The sequence below is a fragment of the Aotus nancymaae genome, unplaced genomic scaffold (assembly GCF_030222135.1).
Source record: "Aotus nancymaae isolate 86718 unplaced genomic scaffold, 86718_ANA_hifiasm-v0.15.2.pri h1tg000131l, whole genome shotgun sequence".
Classification (NCBI taxonomy): Eukaryota; Metazoa; Chordata; class Mammalia; order Primates; family Aotidae; genus Aotus; species Aotus nancymaae.
This window is the reverse complement of record NW_026988546.1, coordinates 2945877-2957750: the sequence shown is the minus strand read 5'-3', so window position 1 is coordinate 2957750 and position 11874 is coordinate 2945877. Positions and strand designations below refer to the sequence as shown.

The 11874-nt window shown below is 40.2% G+C and overlaps 1 protein-coding gene across 1 annotated transcript in view; it reads left to right on the top strand.

Annotated features, from left to right (window-relative positions):
- Window positions 1-521: 521 nt before the first annotated feature.
- Window positions 522-11874, top strand: part of CRACDL (CRACD like) — a 75125-nt gene continuing 63772 nt past the window's right edge. Inside the window, exon 1 of the mRNA XM_064371278.1 lies at window positions 522-687. Coding sequence (XP_064227348.1) covers window positions 614-687 — 74 coding nt within the window. The 5' untranslated portion in view covers window positions 522-613. The remainder of the gene's footprint in view (window positions 688-11874) is intronic.

The window sequence follows — 11874 nt, the reverse complement described above, 5'->3', positions numbered from 1 at the left end:
ATGTGCAGGGCAGAGACGAATATGCCTCCCACAGGGTCCCTCACACTGAGATAGCAAGTGGACATCAAGGTGGGGCAGGAGGGGCCGTGTAGTTTTGGTGCTGGAATGAGAGAGGTGAGCCCTGGGTCTGGGTGTGTCTGGCTCAGAAGCTGTTTCGGATTTTCTCAGCATTCTTCTTTCTTCCTGGGCCCTGCCCTTCCTCAGATGGGGAATGCAGCCTCACCTGCCATAGCCCTTTGCCTGCTTCCATGGTGAGCACAGTCAACAAAGCCCCAGCAACTCGGCAGGGACACCAATCACAGGGAGGCAAGTCCAACTCCCTACAGAGCCAGGCCACCCCCATCCTGGCCTTCAGGGATTGGAGCGGAAGGCGGAAGTGCGTGTGTTTCTTAGACGGCCTCTTCTGCTGTGTGCCTGTACGCCCGCCCAAGGAGCTCACAGGGCAAAAGAGGGCTGGGCTTGGCAGAAGCCCCACTTCCTTTTGGCCCATGTGTGCTTCTGTGGGAGATGGGGACAAGGGCTCGCGATCAGCAACCAGTGGTGACCTGTGGGCCCTAGGCCACTCAGAGGACAGGGAGGCCCACTCTTCTCCCTGCTGCTAGCTTCCAGGAGGATGAGAGAGCCGGAGGCTCACAGCACGCTCAAGAGGATGGCTGCCTTTTACCAGTGCATCAGGCCTGATCCCAGGTGGGCCCTCTAAGAGCCAAGAAGTGGTGGGGGAGAGATTCGAGGGAGGGGAGGCCAGGCCGTGACTACCAGGGCATGGATGGCCACCATCCCCTGAGGCCTGCGGATAACTTGCAGTGTGTGTTACCTTATGTTCTAGAATGTTTAAGACCTCCTTCCTTACAGAGTTTTCATCTCCTTGAGTTGTGTAAATTCTGGAGCAAAATAAGGATTTTCTTTGTTTCCTTCATGACACACACATATTCATAAAGAGAAAGGGAGAGGGAAAGAGGAGGAGGGCTGGGTGAGAGAGTGTGTCATTCTTACCATCCCGTGATTGCAGTTGGGATCTCCATAGTGTTGTTGATTGCACTCACCATGGAAGCAGGCAAAGGGCTGCTTTGAGTGGAGAGAAGGCAGCCGAGGTCAAAGTTTAAGGATGTCAATTATGCCACTACCTAAAGCTCAGCACCAAAGGACTTGTGCTCACCTGATAGCCACAGCCTTGGGAGACGCTCTGCCTGAGCTCCTGCACAGCAAAAGCCAGGGGCCCTGCCCAGAGTCATCTTGTCCTGCTGTCGGTGACCGTATGCCTGGAAGGTGTTTGGCTGTCTGTGCACAGTGGTGGAGAGGGACGTAGAGCTATGGCTTGATTAAAGTTCATTTGCTTAGCATAAATAAACAGATTTGTGTTTCAGGTGGAAAATTCCCAGTAGGGCAGTCTCCGTCTGTACAGGTGACTGTTAAATCTGTGCATCACTTGAGCTGGGTGGACGGTCTTGGGAAATTGATGTTGCTTCTTTGGAAAGACCCACCCACTGCCTGGCAGCAGGGGTTAGGGGGTGCTTGGGGAGTTGGGGCACACAGTCCATCCTCAAATCCTCACTTTCTTTTTTTTTTTCTAACGGCCTAATTTTGATTTTATTTTTTGTTTCTAAAAAATGCTTTCTCTGAGAGATTAAAAATGCTTTGAAGGTATTTTTTTTAATTATACTTTCAGTTCTAGGGTACATTTGCAGAACGTGCAGGTTTGTTACATAGGTATACATGTGCCATGGTGGTTGGCAGCATCCATCCCCCCCATCATCTACATTAGGTATTTCTCCTAATGTTAGCCCTCCCTAATACCCCCACCCCCTGCCATCCCTCCCCTGGCTCCCCTACCCCCGACAGGCCCTGGTGTGTGATGTTTCCCTTCTGTGCCCATTTGTTCTCATTGTTCAACACCCACTTAGGAGTGAGAACATGCGGTGTTTGGTTTTCTGTTCTTGTGTCAGTTTGCTGAGAATGATGGTTTCCAGTTTCATCCATGTCCCTGCAAAGGACATGAACTCATCCTTTTTATGGCTGTATAGTATTCCATGGTGTATATGTAACACTTTTTCTTTATCCAGTCTATCACTGATGGACACTTGGGTTGATTTCAAATCTTTACTATTGTAAACAGTGCTGCAATAAACATATGTGTATATGTGTCTTTATAAATGAATGTTTTCTAATTTTTGGGTATATACCCAGTAATGGGATTGCTGGGTCAAATGGTATTTCTAGTTCTAGATCCTTGAGGAATCACCACATTGTCTTCCACAATGGTTGAACTTTGTTACAAAGGAGTAGTAACCCAACAACTCAAGGATTCCTTGTGAAGACAGGACCTGTACTGGGTAAAGCCCTGTGCATGTAAGTAGTCATCATTGTTACTGTCTCATAAAAATCTTTTTATTAATAATGAAACCTCAGTGCCTGATTCCACCCATTTTGTATGGGCCAGGATAGAGTGGTGATGTTATGTCTTGGTAATCAGCTTTGGAGCATTATTTCCTACTGAAAAAACAAAAACAAAAACAAATTCAGCTCCGCATCTGCTATGCTGCAGAAATGTCAGTCATAAATGTAGCATTCTAGATAAATTAAGCATTATTTGGGAGATATATGCATAGAAAAAAATGGAGTATATTACCTCATTAAACTCCTGAAGTTAAAAATAACCCAGCCCTTGTAAAACTGTGCCCAGGGCTTCAGTGTCCTGTTTGTCACATATGTGTGCTGCAGTCAGCACAAGTTAGAGCTCTCGCTCAGAGACTAAACGTTGCCAAGTTAGATGGCCTCTTTGCAAGACACTCCCCAGCATTAGAATGAATCTATATTGTATCTTCCCAAGAATTATGCAAATAGAATTTCTAAAATAAGGTTATGAATTCTGATGCTTAGCTATTTCTGAAATATGGTTTTGTAAAAGTCTCTGATAGTTTTTTTTTTACTCTAATAACCTGAAAATGTCTAAACTAATGTTTTTCAAATCTCATATGAAAACACTCAGCTCTGGATGCATGAAAACAGGTTGCTTTTATGAGAGCTGTCATGCATTGCAGTCTAAGACATGGCTTGTATTCAGTGTTCGTGCAGGCTTAGGTGGCTCATGTGAACATAGACCCGTGTGTGAATATATATAAGCTTACACTGTGTTGGATAGCTGTATGCATGCCTAGCTAAGTTACTGAATTTGTCCATTTATAGGGACTCTGAATACCACTAAATCAACTGTTATGTAGGTAGTTTCTAAAAAACAGTGTAGTTTACATAAGATACTATTTATATTCTTATAAGCTATGCTGTTTATCTCATGGATGACTGAGTGTTGGAATGAAGCTGTAGTATTTCCTTGCAAAGAAGCAGCCCAGCAGGTTGTGGCCTGCCATTCTCTCTAGATGCCCTCACTGTCCCTTCCCTGCCCATGGCCAAGGGGAAGCCTGGGGAAGCAAACCAGGCCTCTAAGCAGGGACCTCCTCTGCGTCTATATTCCTTCACTCCTAAACCGAGGGGTCTGCAAAGCCCAGCAGACTTCAGCTCTGTGTGGCTATAGGATAGGTGATGTTTAAAGAAAGACACTAGGCGAGAAGAACTCAGGCTAAAGAAATGTGACAATGTCTAGCTGAGTCATAGATTTTGAAGGAACTCTGTCCTTGAGGCATTATTAATGTGCTGGGTGATCACTAAGAAGTGATTCTTTCTGCCAGGCACGGTGGCTCACACCTGCAATCCCGGCACTTTGGGAGGCCGAAGCAGGGGATCACCTGAGGTCAGGAGTTTGAGACCAGCCTGGCCAACATGGTGAAACCGAGTCTCTACTGAAAAAAAAAAAAAAAAAACACACACAAAATTAGCCGGGCATGGTGGTGCATGCCTGTAATCCCAGATACTTGGGAGCTGAGGCAGGAGAATCACTTGAACCCAGGAGGAGGAGGAGGTTGCAGTGAGCTGAGATCACGCTATCGCACTCTAGCCTGGGCAACGAGAGTGAAACTCTGTCTCAAAAAAAAAAAAAAGAAGTGATTCTTTCATCTAGCAGGATTTAGCAGGTGTTACTGATAAGTGCCTCTGGATCATTTGCTCATTCATTCATTTAACAATATTTATTGAGCACTGCCATGTAGCAGTTCCATGCTGGTGACACGTTATCTCTCGTCATGGAGTTAGTCTTCCGGTTTTACCTACTTAGCAAGAAAGGGGCTTTCTCTAAGCCAAGCCTTACTTTAGTTTTTAAAAAGCAGATAAACATTAACTACAGGATGATAAGAGACTTCAAATCTGACCAGCCAAGTTCTTGCTTCACTTAGAGCTCTGTCACTTAGCATCTGAATACTCTCTGGTTTCAGCCCTTCGATTATGAGAGTTCTTTGCTTGCTTTTCTCTCGTATGTCAGAGTAGATCTGTCTCTTTGTCCTCGCTGTCCTTTCTGACAGGTGGACAGAGAAAGTTTCGCACACAAGTGGGTGACAGCTTCAAAGGTCAGGAGGTGGGAGGGGAGGCTGAGGCTGGTGGATCACCTGAGGTCAGTGGCAGTTATCTGTAATCCCAGCTACTTGGGAGACTGAGGCAGGAGAATTACTTGAACCCAGGAGGCGGAGGTTGCAGTGAGCTGAGGTCATACTATTGCACTCCAGCCTGGGCAGCAAGAGAGAAACTCTGTCTCAAAAAAAAGAGCAGGAAGTCTTCTGACACCTTCAGGGAGAAAGAGTTAGCTGCAGTGAGTGAGGTCCAGCCTTGATGCCCTGCGTCTTTGGGGTGGGTACAGCTGTCAAGTCCCTCTGCTTTTGAGGATAATAACATCATTAAGCAGCAAGCTGGCACAATTTTTGAACAGAGATTTCTCACAGGAACTTTGCAAGCATTTCACATTCCATTTGCTTCAGTAATGTGAAACTTATTTTTCTAAAAAAAGGTACAGGCAGATCTTGGCGTGACTCACTAGAGAACAATAGTTAAGTCATAATTTATTTTCATCTTTTTCCCCAGGAAAAGGAAAAATTGATTAAATGTATAGGGAATGTAACCAGGCATGAATCTGTAAAGGGAAATGGATCAAAGAATCACACAAAGATGTATATGTGTAAAATGGGTAAGTTTTTTCAACAAAAAATACAGGGGCTCCCACAATATGTCACGGGAGGTCTTGACACATTTTGAAGGGACAGATTGATCTTCCTGGGGAAGTAGAAAGAAAGCTGACATCTGAAGGATGAGTAGGAGGAGTAAGACCAAAGTGGAGTGTGAAGGCAGGGAACATCAAGTTCAAGCAGAGGGAACAACATCTGCAAAGGCCCTGGGCTGGAAGGAAATGGAGTGCTATTGGTGGAGGGAGAGCAGGACTGAGGCACGCGTTCTGCCGGTGTGCACAAGGCTTGGGTTGGAGTCCGACCCATCTCCTCCTCCTCTTGTTGATGTTTGTATCTACCCACATTTGTGTTGTCTCTATTCCTGCCCCATCTCCAGACTTCACGAGATTGCATCCCTCTTCCTGTAATAGTTGTTTCAGTGTGAGTTTGCTGGAAACAAATTGTATCAACTTTTCTTTTCTGAAAATGTCTTTATTTCATCCTTTTTCAGCAGCTTTGTTGACTTATCATTTACATATCATAAAGTATACCTGTTTAATGTGTATAATCCGGCCAGGTGAGGTGGCTCATGCCTGTAATCCCAGCAGATCACCTGAGGTCAGGAGTTCAAAAGCAGCCTGGCCTACATGGCAAAACTCCGTCTTACTAAAAATACAAAAATTATTTGGGTGTGGTGGCAGGGCCTGTAGTCCCAGCTACTCCGGAGGCTGAAGCCGGAGAATTGCTTGAACCTGGGAGACGGAGGTTGCAGTGAGCTGAGATCGCACCACTGCACTCCAGCCTGGGTGACAGAGCGAGAATCCATTTCAAAAAAAAAAAAAAGGTGTACAATCAATGGGTTATTGTTAAAGAGTTGTGCACCAAGGAACACAATCTAATTTTAGAACATTTCCATCTCTTCAGAAAGAAACCTTGTGCCCATTAGCAGTCCCTCACATTCTACCCGCCCTTCACCAGCATCCCTCTCCCCAGCTCTGTGCAGCCACTAATCTACTCTGTGTCTCTGTGGCATTGACTATTCTGAACATTCACATAAGTGGAGTCACAGCATATGGCCTTTTGCAACCGCCTTCTTTCACTTAGGATAATGTATTCAAGATTCATCCAGATTATAGCATATATCATTACTTTATTCCTTTTTCTTGATGAATAATATTTTATTACATGTATTTCACGTTTTTTATTCTATCTATCCAGGGATGGGTATTTGGGTTATTTCTACTTTTTGACTATTATGTAAATAATGCTGCTATGAACATTGGTGCATAGATTTTTTTTGTGCTTTTTTTTTTTCATTTTTTAGTTGTGCAAAAATACACATAAAATTTACCGTCTTAACCATTTTAAGTGTACAGTTCAGTGGTATTAAGTACATTCAGATTGTTATGCAATCTTCATCACTATCCACCAGAACTCTTTTTGTCTTGCAAAATTGAAACACTAACCCATTTAAAAATAACTTCCTAATCTCTTCTCCCTCAGCCCCTAGCAGCCACCATTTTACTTTCTGACACTGTGATGTGGACTGTTCTAAGTACCTCATATAGGTGGAATCTAGTTTTGAGACTAATAATTCCAAATGCTCCCTGACTTACAATAGGGTTATGTGCTAATAAACCCATCATAAGCTGAAAATACCGTTGAGTTGAAAATGCGCGGCTATGGAGACTATGGCTTGGTACCACTGCCCAGCATTGCAAGAGATGGATGGTTTCTATTGACTGGGTATTACTTTTGTACCATTGTAAAGTCAAAAGATCATAAATTGAATGATCATAAGTTGGTTTTAAAAGCCTGTACCTTTTTTTTAAAAAAAGTGCTAGTCTCTTAAATCATGTAAAATATAAAACAATGGAGTTACAAACCATTTTTACAATAATACTAGCTTTTATAATTCCCATATATTTACCCTTATTAAGATCTTTATTTCTTTATATGCCTTCAAATTAATATCTAGTGTCCTTTCATTTCAACCTGCAGGACTCTCTTTAGCATTTCTTGCAGGACAGGTCTAGTAGTAACAGATTCCTTCAAATTTTATTTATTTGGGAATGTCTTAATTTCTCCCTCACTTTTTAAGTATACTTTTGCCAGATATAGGACTCATGCTTGACATTTTTTTCTTTTCACACTTTGAACATATCAGCCTACTACCTTCTGGCTTCCAAAGTTTCTGATAAAAAAATGTACTGATAATCTTATTGCAGATCTGTTGTATGTCACAAGTTACATCTCTCTTGCTACTTTCAAGATTCTCTCTCTTTGACTCTCAACAGTTTGATTATAATGTGTCTTGGTGTGGGCTTAAGTTCATCCTATTTGGATTTCATTGCGCTAAATGGATGTTTTATACATACACACATGTAAACATCATATGTGTGTGTATGTATAAACGTGTGTATGTATAAACACATAAATGAATAAATATATAAATGTATATATAGATATATGTATCTATAAACATATAAATGTATAAATATATAATGTATATTTCATCAAATGTGGAAAGTTTACAGCCATTATTCTCTCAAATATTCTCCCTTCCCATTTCTTTTTCTCTTCTCCTTCTGGAACTCTCACAATGTGTATGTTGGTCCACTTCATGGTGTCTCACAGATCCCTTATTTTCTGTTCACTTTTCTTCAAATCTTTTTTTCCTGTTTCTTAGACTTGATAATTTCCATTGTAACATCTTCAAGTTTGCAGATTCTTCTGCCTGCTCGAATCTGCCTTTGAATTCCTCTAGTGAATTTTTCATTTCAGTTATTATTCTTTTCATCTCCCAGATTTCTTTTTGGTTTCTTTTAAGATTTTAAAATCTCTTTAGTGATATTTCAGTTTTGTTCAGACATCATTTTCTTGATTTTCTCCACATCTTCCTTTAGTTTGGTGAACATCTTTAAGATAGTTGTTTTAGTCTTTGTCTAGCAGACCCGTCATCAGCTCTCTTTTGGAGATTGTTTCTGTTGGTTTGTTCCTTTGATGGTCCATATTTCCTGTTCCTTTGTATGCCTTGTGATTTTTTTGTTGTTGAAAACTGGATATTAGAGTCTAATAGTATGGTAACTCTGGAAATTAGTTTATCTCCTTTTACCAGGGTTTGCTGGTTTGGATTTTTGGGTTTTGTTTGTTTGTTTGTTTTAATTGTTACAGGCAGTCTTAGTGCTGATAATCTGTCTGAAGTGTAAACTTAAGGCTTTCCCAGATCTTTCCTGAGATGGCCTTTTTTGCAGGCATGCACGAGACTTTCTAATTTCACCTCACGTGCAGATACTTTCGAGTAGCCTAGTCTTTGATATCTGGCTCCCAGAATGAGAAACAAGAAAAATTGAGGGAAAAAAAGGATACCAGCCCATTAAATCCGCAGGGAGTCACTTGGGACTGGAGGGAATGTTGCACCAATGGGGAGAGGTGCAACAACAATGGCCACCACCTCTTTGTCTGTACCTCTATTATCAGAAGCAGCAACAGAGGATAGATCCCCAGTGTTTGGAGGACAGGGTCCTTTTTGCTCAGTCTGGCTTCTGCAAGCTGCATACAAGCTGCTCCTGGAACACATGCACAGGTGCCTACCACGGAACTGGAGAAGTGGTGGGGGGTGCTTGGGTGGATGCCACTGTGCTAAGAGCTGAAATTGACAGAAATTAACTACATGTACCCTCCAATTTTTCCCCTGGAAGTTAAAAGCCTTCAGTTGACTCCAAAGTCTCAAAATAGTTAACATCAGACAGATTCTGCTAGTGCAATTGCACTAGCAGAAACAGTGGGGAAACAGATTCCTGGTGCTTTCTATGCTACCATTTTCTCAGAGTCTTCCATGGACATATGTTTTTATTTCCCTGAGGTAGATATCTAGGAATGTAATTGCTGGGCTGAATGATAATTTTATGTTTCGCATTTTGAGGAACTGCCAAGCCTTTCCATAGTGGCTGCTACATTTTACATTTCCACTAGCAATGAATAAAGGTTCCAATTTCTTCACAACCTTGCAACACTTGTTATTATCTATCTCTTTTATTGTAGTCATTCTCGTGAGTATGAAGTAGGAACTCACTGTGGTTTTGTTGTTGTTTTTGAGACAGAGTCTTGCTCTGTCACCCAGGCTGGAGTACAGTGACATGATCTCAGCTCACTGCAACCTCTGCCTCCCAGTTTCAAACAATTCTCTTTCCTCAGCCTCCCGAGTAGCTGAGATTGCAAGTGTGCACCACCACACCCAGCTAATTTTTGTATTTTTAGTAGAGATGGGTTTTCACTATGTTGGCCAGGCTGGTCGCCAACTCCTGACCTCAAGTGATCCACTTGCCTTGGCCTCCCAAAGTGCTGGGATTACAGGCGTGAGCCATCACTATGGTTTTGATTTACAATTTTCTAGTGACTAAGAGTGTTGAGCATCTTTTCATGCATGTATTAGCCATTCATTTGCCTTCTTTGTGTAAGTTTGCCTTCTTTGTACAAATTTTGTTCAGATCCTTTGTTTTTAAATGGGATGTCTTTTTATTATTGAGTTATAAGAATTCTTTTTATGTTCTGCATACCAATCCTTTGTCAGATAGACAATATGCAAATATTTTCCCTAGTCTGGTAATTATCTTTACAGTTTCTCGAGAATCTTTGAATTAAAATGTTGAAGTCAAACTTATCTATTTTCTCTTTTGAGGCATTTGAAGTCACATCCGAGTTATTATTGCCTAACCTAAAATGACAGGCTTACTCCTGTTTTCCTCTAAGAGCTTTATAGTTTTAGCACTTACGTTTAGATCTTGAGCCATTTGGGGGTAATTTTTATGTATAGTGTAAGATAAGAGTACACATTGTTTTTTTGCACGTCGATGTCTACTTCTCCCAGCATGGTTTGTTGAAAAGACGATTTCCCCCCATTGAATTGTCTTGACACCCTGATTGAAAATCAGTTGGCCATAAGAGTATGCATTTATTTCTGGACTCTGACATATAGTTCTTTTGAACTACATGTCTACCAATATGCTAGTACAATGCGGTCCTGATTACTGTAGCTTTGCAGTAAGTTTTGAAAATGGAAAGTGTGAGTGCTCCATCTTTGTTATTTTTCAAGATTATTTTGACTTCTCAAGGTTCCTTGCATTTCCACAGAAATATTTAGATCAACTTGTTACTTTCTGCCCCAAATTCAGCTGAGATTTGTTATAAAGATTGCATTGATTCTGTAAATCAGTTTGGGAAATATTGCCATTTAATAACATTCTGATTTATGAACACAGGACATCATTCCATTTATTTACATCTTCTTTAATTTTTTTCCACATTGTTGTTATTTTCAGTGTATAAGAGTTCTACCTCCTTGGTTAAACTAACTCTTATTTTATTCTTTTGGATAGCATTTTAAATGCATTTTTTTCTTAAATTCACCTGTGGATTGTTCATCACCAATATGTAGAAATACAATTGGTTTTTTTTTGTATTGGTCTTAAATCCTGAAACCTTGCAAACTTTAGTTATAATAGTGGTTTAATGGATCCTTCAACTATCTATGTACATGATCATGTCATCTACAAATAGAAATAGTTTATCTTCTTCCCTTCCAATCTCAGTGCTTTTTATTATTTCACTTCAGTGTTTGTCCTGTCAAGAATCTCCAATACAAAGTTAATTATCAGTGTGGCAGTAGATGTCTTTGTCTTTTTTCTTACCATAGGGGAAAAACATTCACTCTTTCACCACTGAGTATGATGTAAGCTGTAGTTTTTTATAGATGCCCTTTACCGTGCTGAGGAAGCTTTTGTCAATTCCTAGTTTATTTAAGTGTTTATATCAGGAAGAGATGTTGGATTTTGTCCAGTGCTTTTTCTGCATCTACTGAGATAATAATGTAATAGTTGTCAGTTTTCTGTTATATGGTTTATTGCATTGATTTTCATATGTTGAACCAACCTTGCATTCTTCAATAAGTCCTACTTGGTCATGCTGTATACTTTCTTTTATATGTTGCTGGGTTAATTTTGCCAGTATTCTGTTGAGGAGCTTTGCATCTTTATTTTTTATACTTCCATTAAAGTGATCATGGGATTTTTGTTCTTTATTTTATTAATATGGCTTTTGCATTAATTAGTTTTCATATGTTAAATCAACCTGCATTTCTGAGATAAAACTTACTTTTATATCTTGCTGAATTTAGTTTGCTAGTATTGTGTTGAGAATTTTTGTGCTTATATGCATAAGAGATATTGGTATATAATTTTCCTTTATTGTGATGTTTTTGGTTTTGGTATTAGAGTAATACTGACTTCACAATGAGTTGGAAAGTGTCACCTGTTCTTATATTTTTGAGAGGCATTTGTGAAGGGAAAGGTTTCTGTTAATTCTTTAGGTGTTTGATAGAATTTACCAGTGAAGACATTTGGGACTGGATTCTTCTTTGTGGAAAGTTTTAAAATTACTAATCTCTTTTCTTATTATAAGTCTATTCAAACTTTCTTTTTATTATTGACTTAGATTCAGTAGTTTGTGTCTTTCTAGGAATTTGTCAATTTCATCTAGATTGTCTAATTTTTTGGCTTACAGCAATACATAATATTCCCTTAAAATGCATCCTTTTACTTCTGTAAGATTGGTAGTGATGCTCTCTTATTATTGGCTTTAGCAATTTGAATCTTCTCTCTTTTACTCTTGGTCAGTAGAGTTACAGGTTTGTTCATTTTATTGACTTTCTCAAAGAACTAACTTTTTGTTGCATTGATTATTTAAAATGTTTTTCTATTTTCTATTTCATTATTTTTTGCTCAATATTTATTTTGTCCTTTCTTCTGCTTTTCAGTTTAGATTGCCCTTCTTT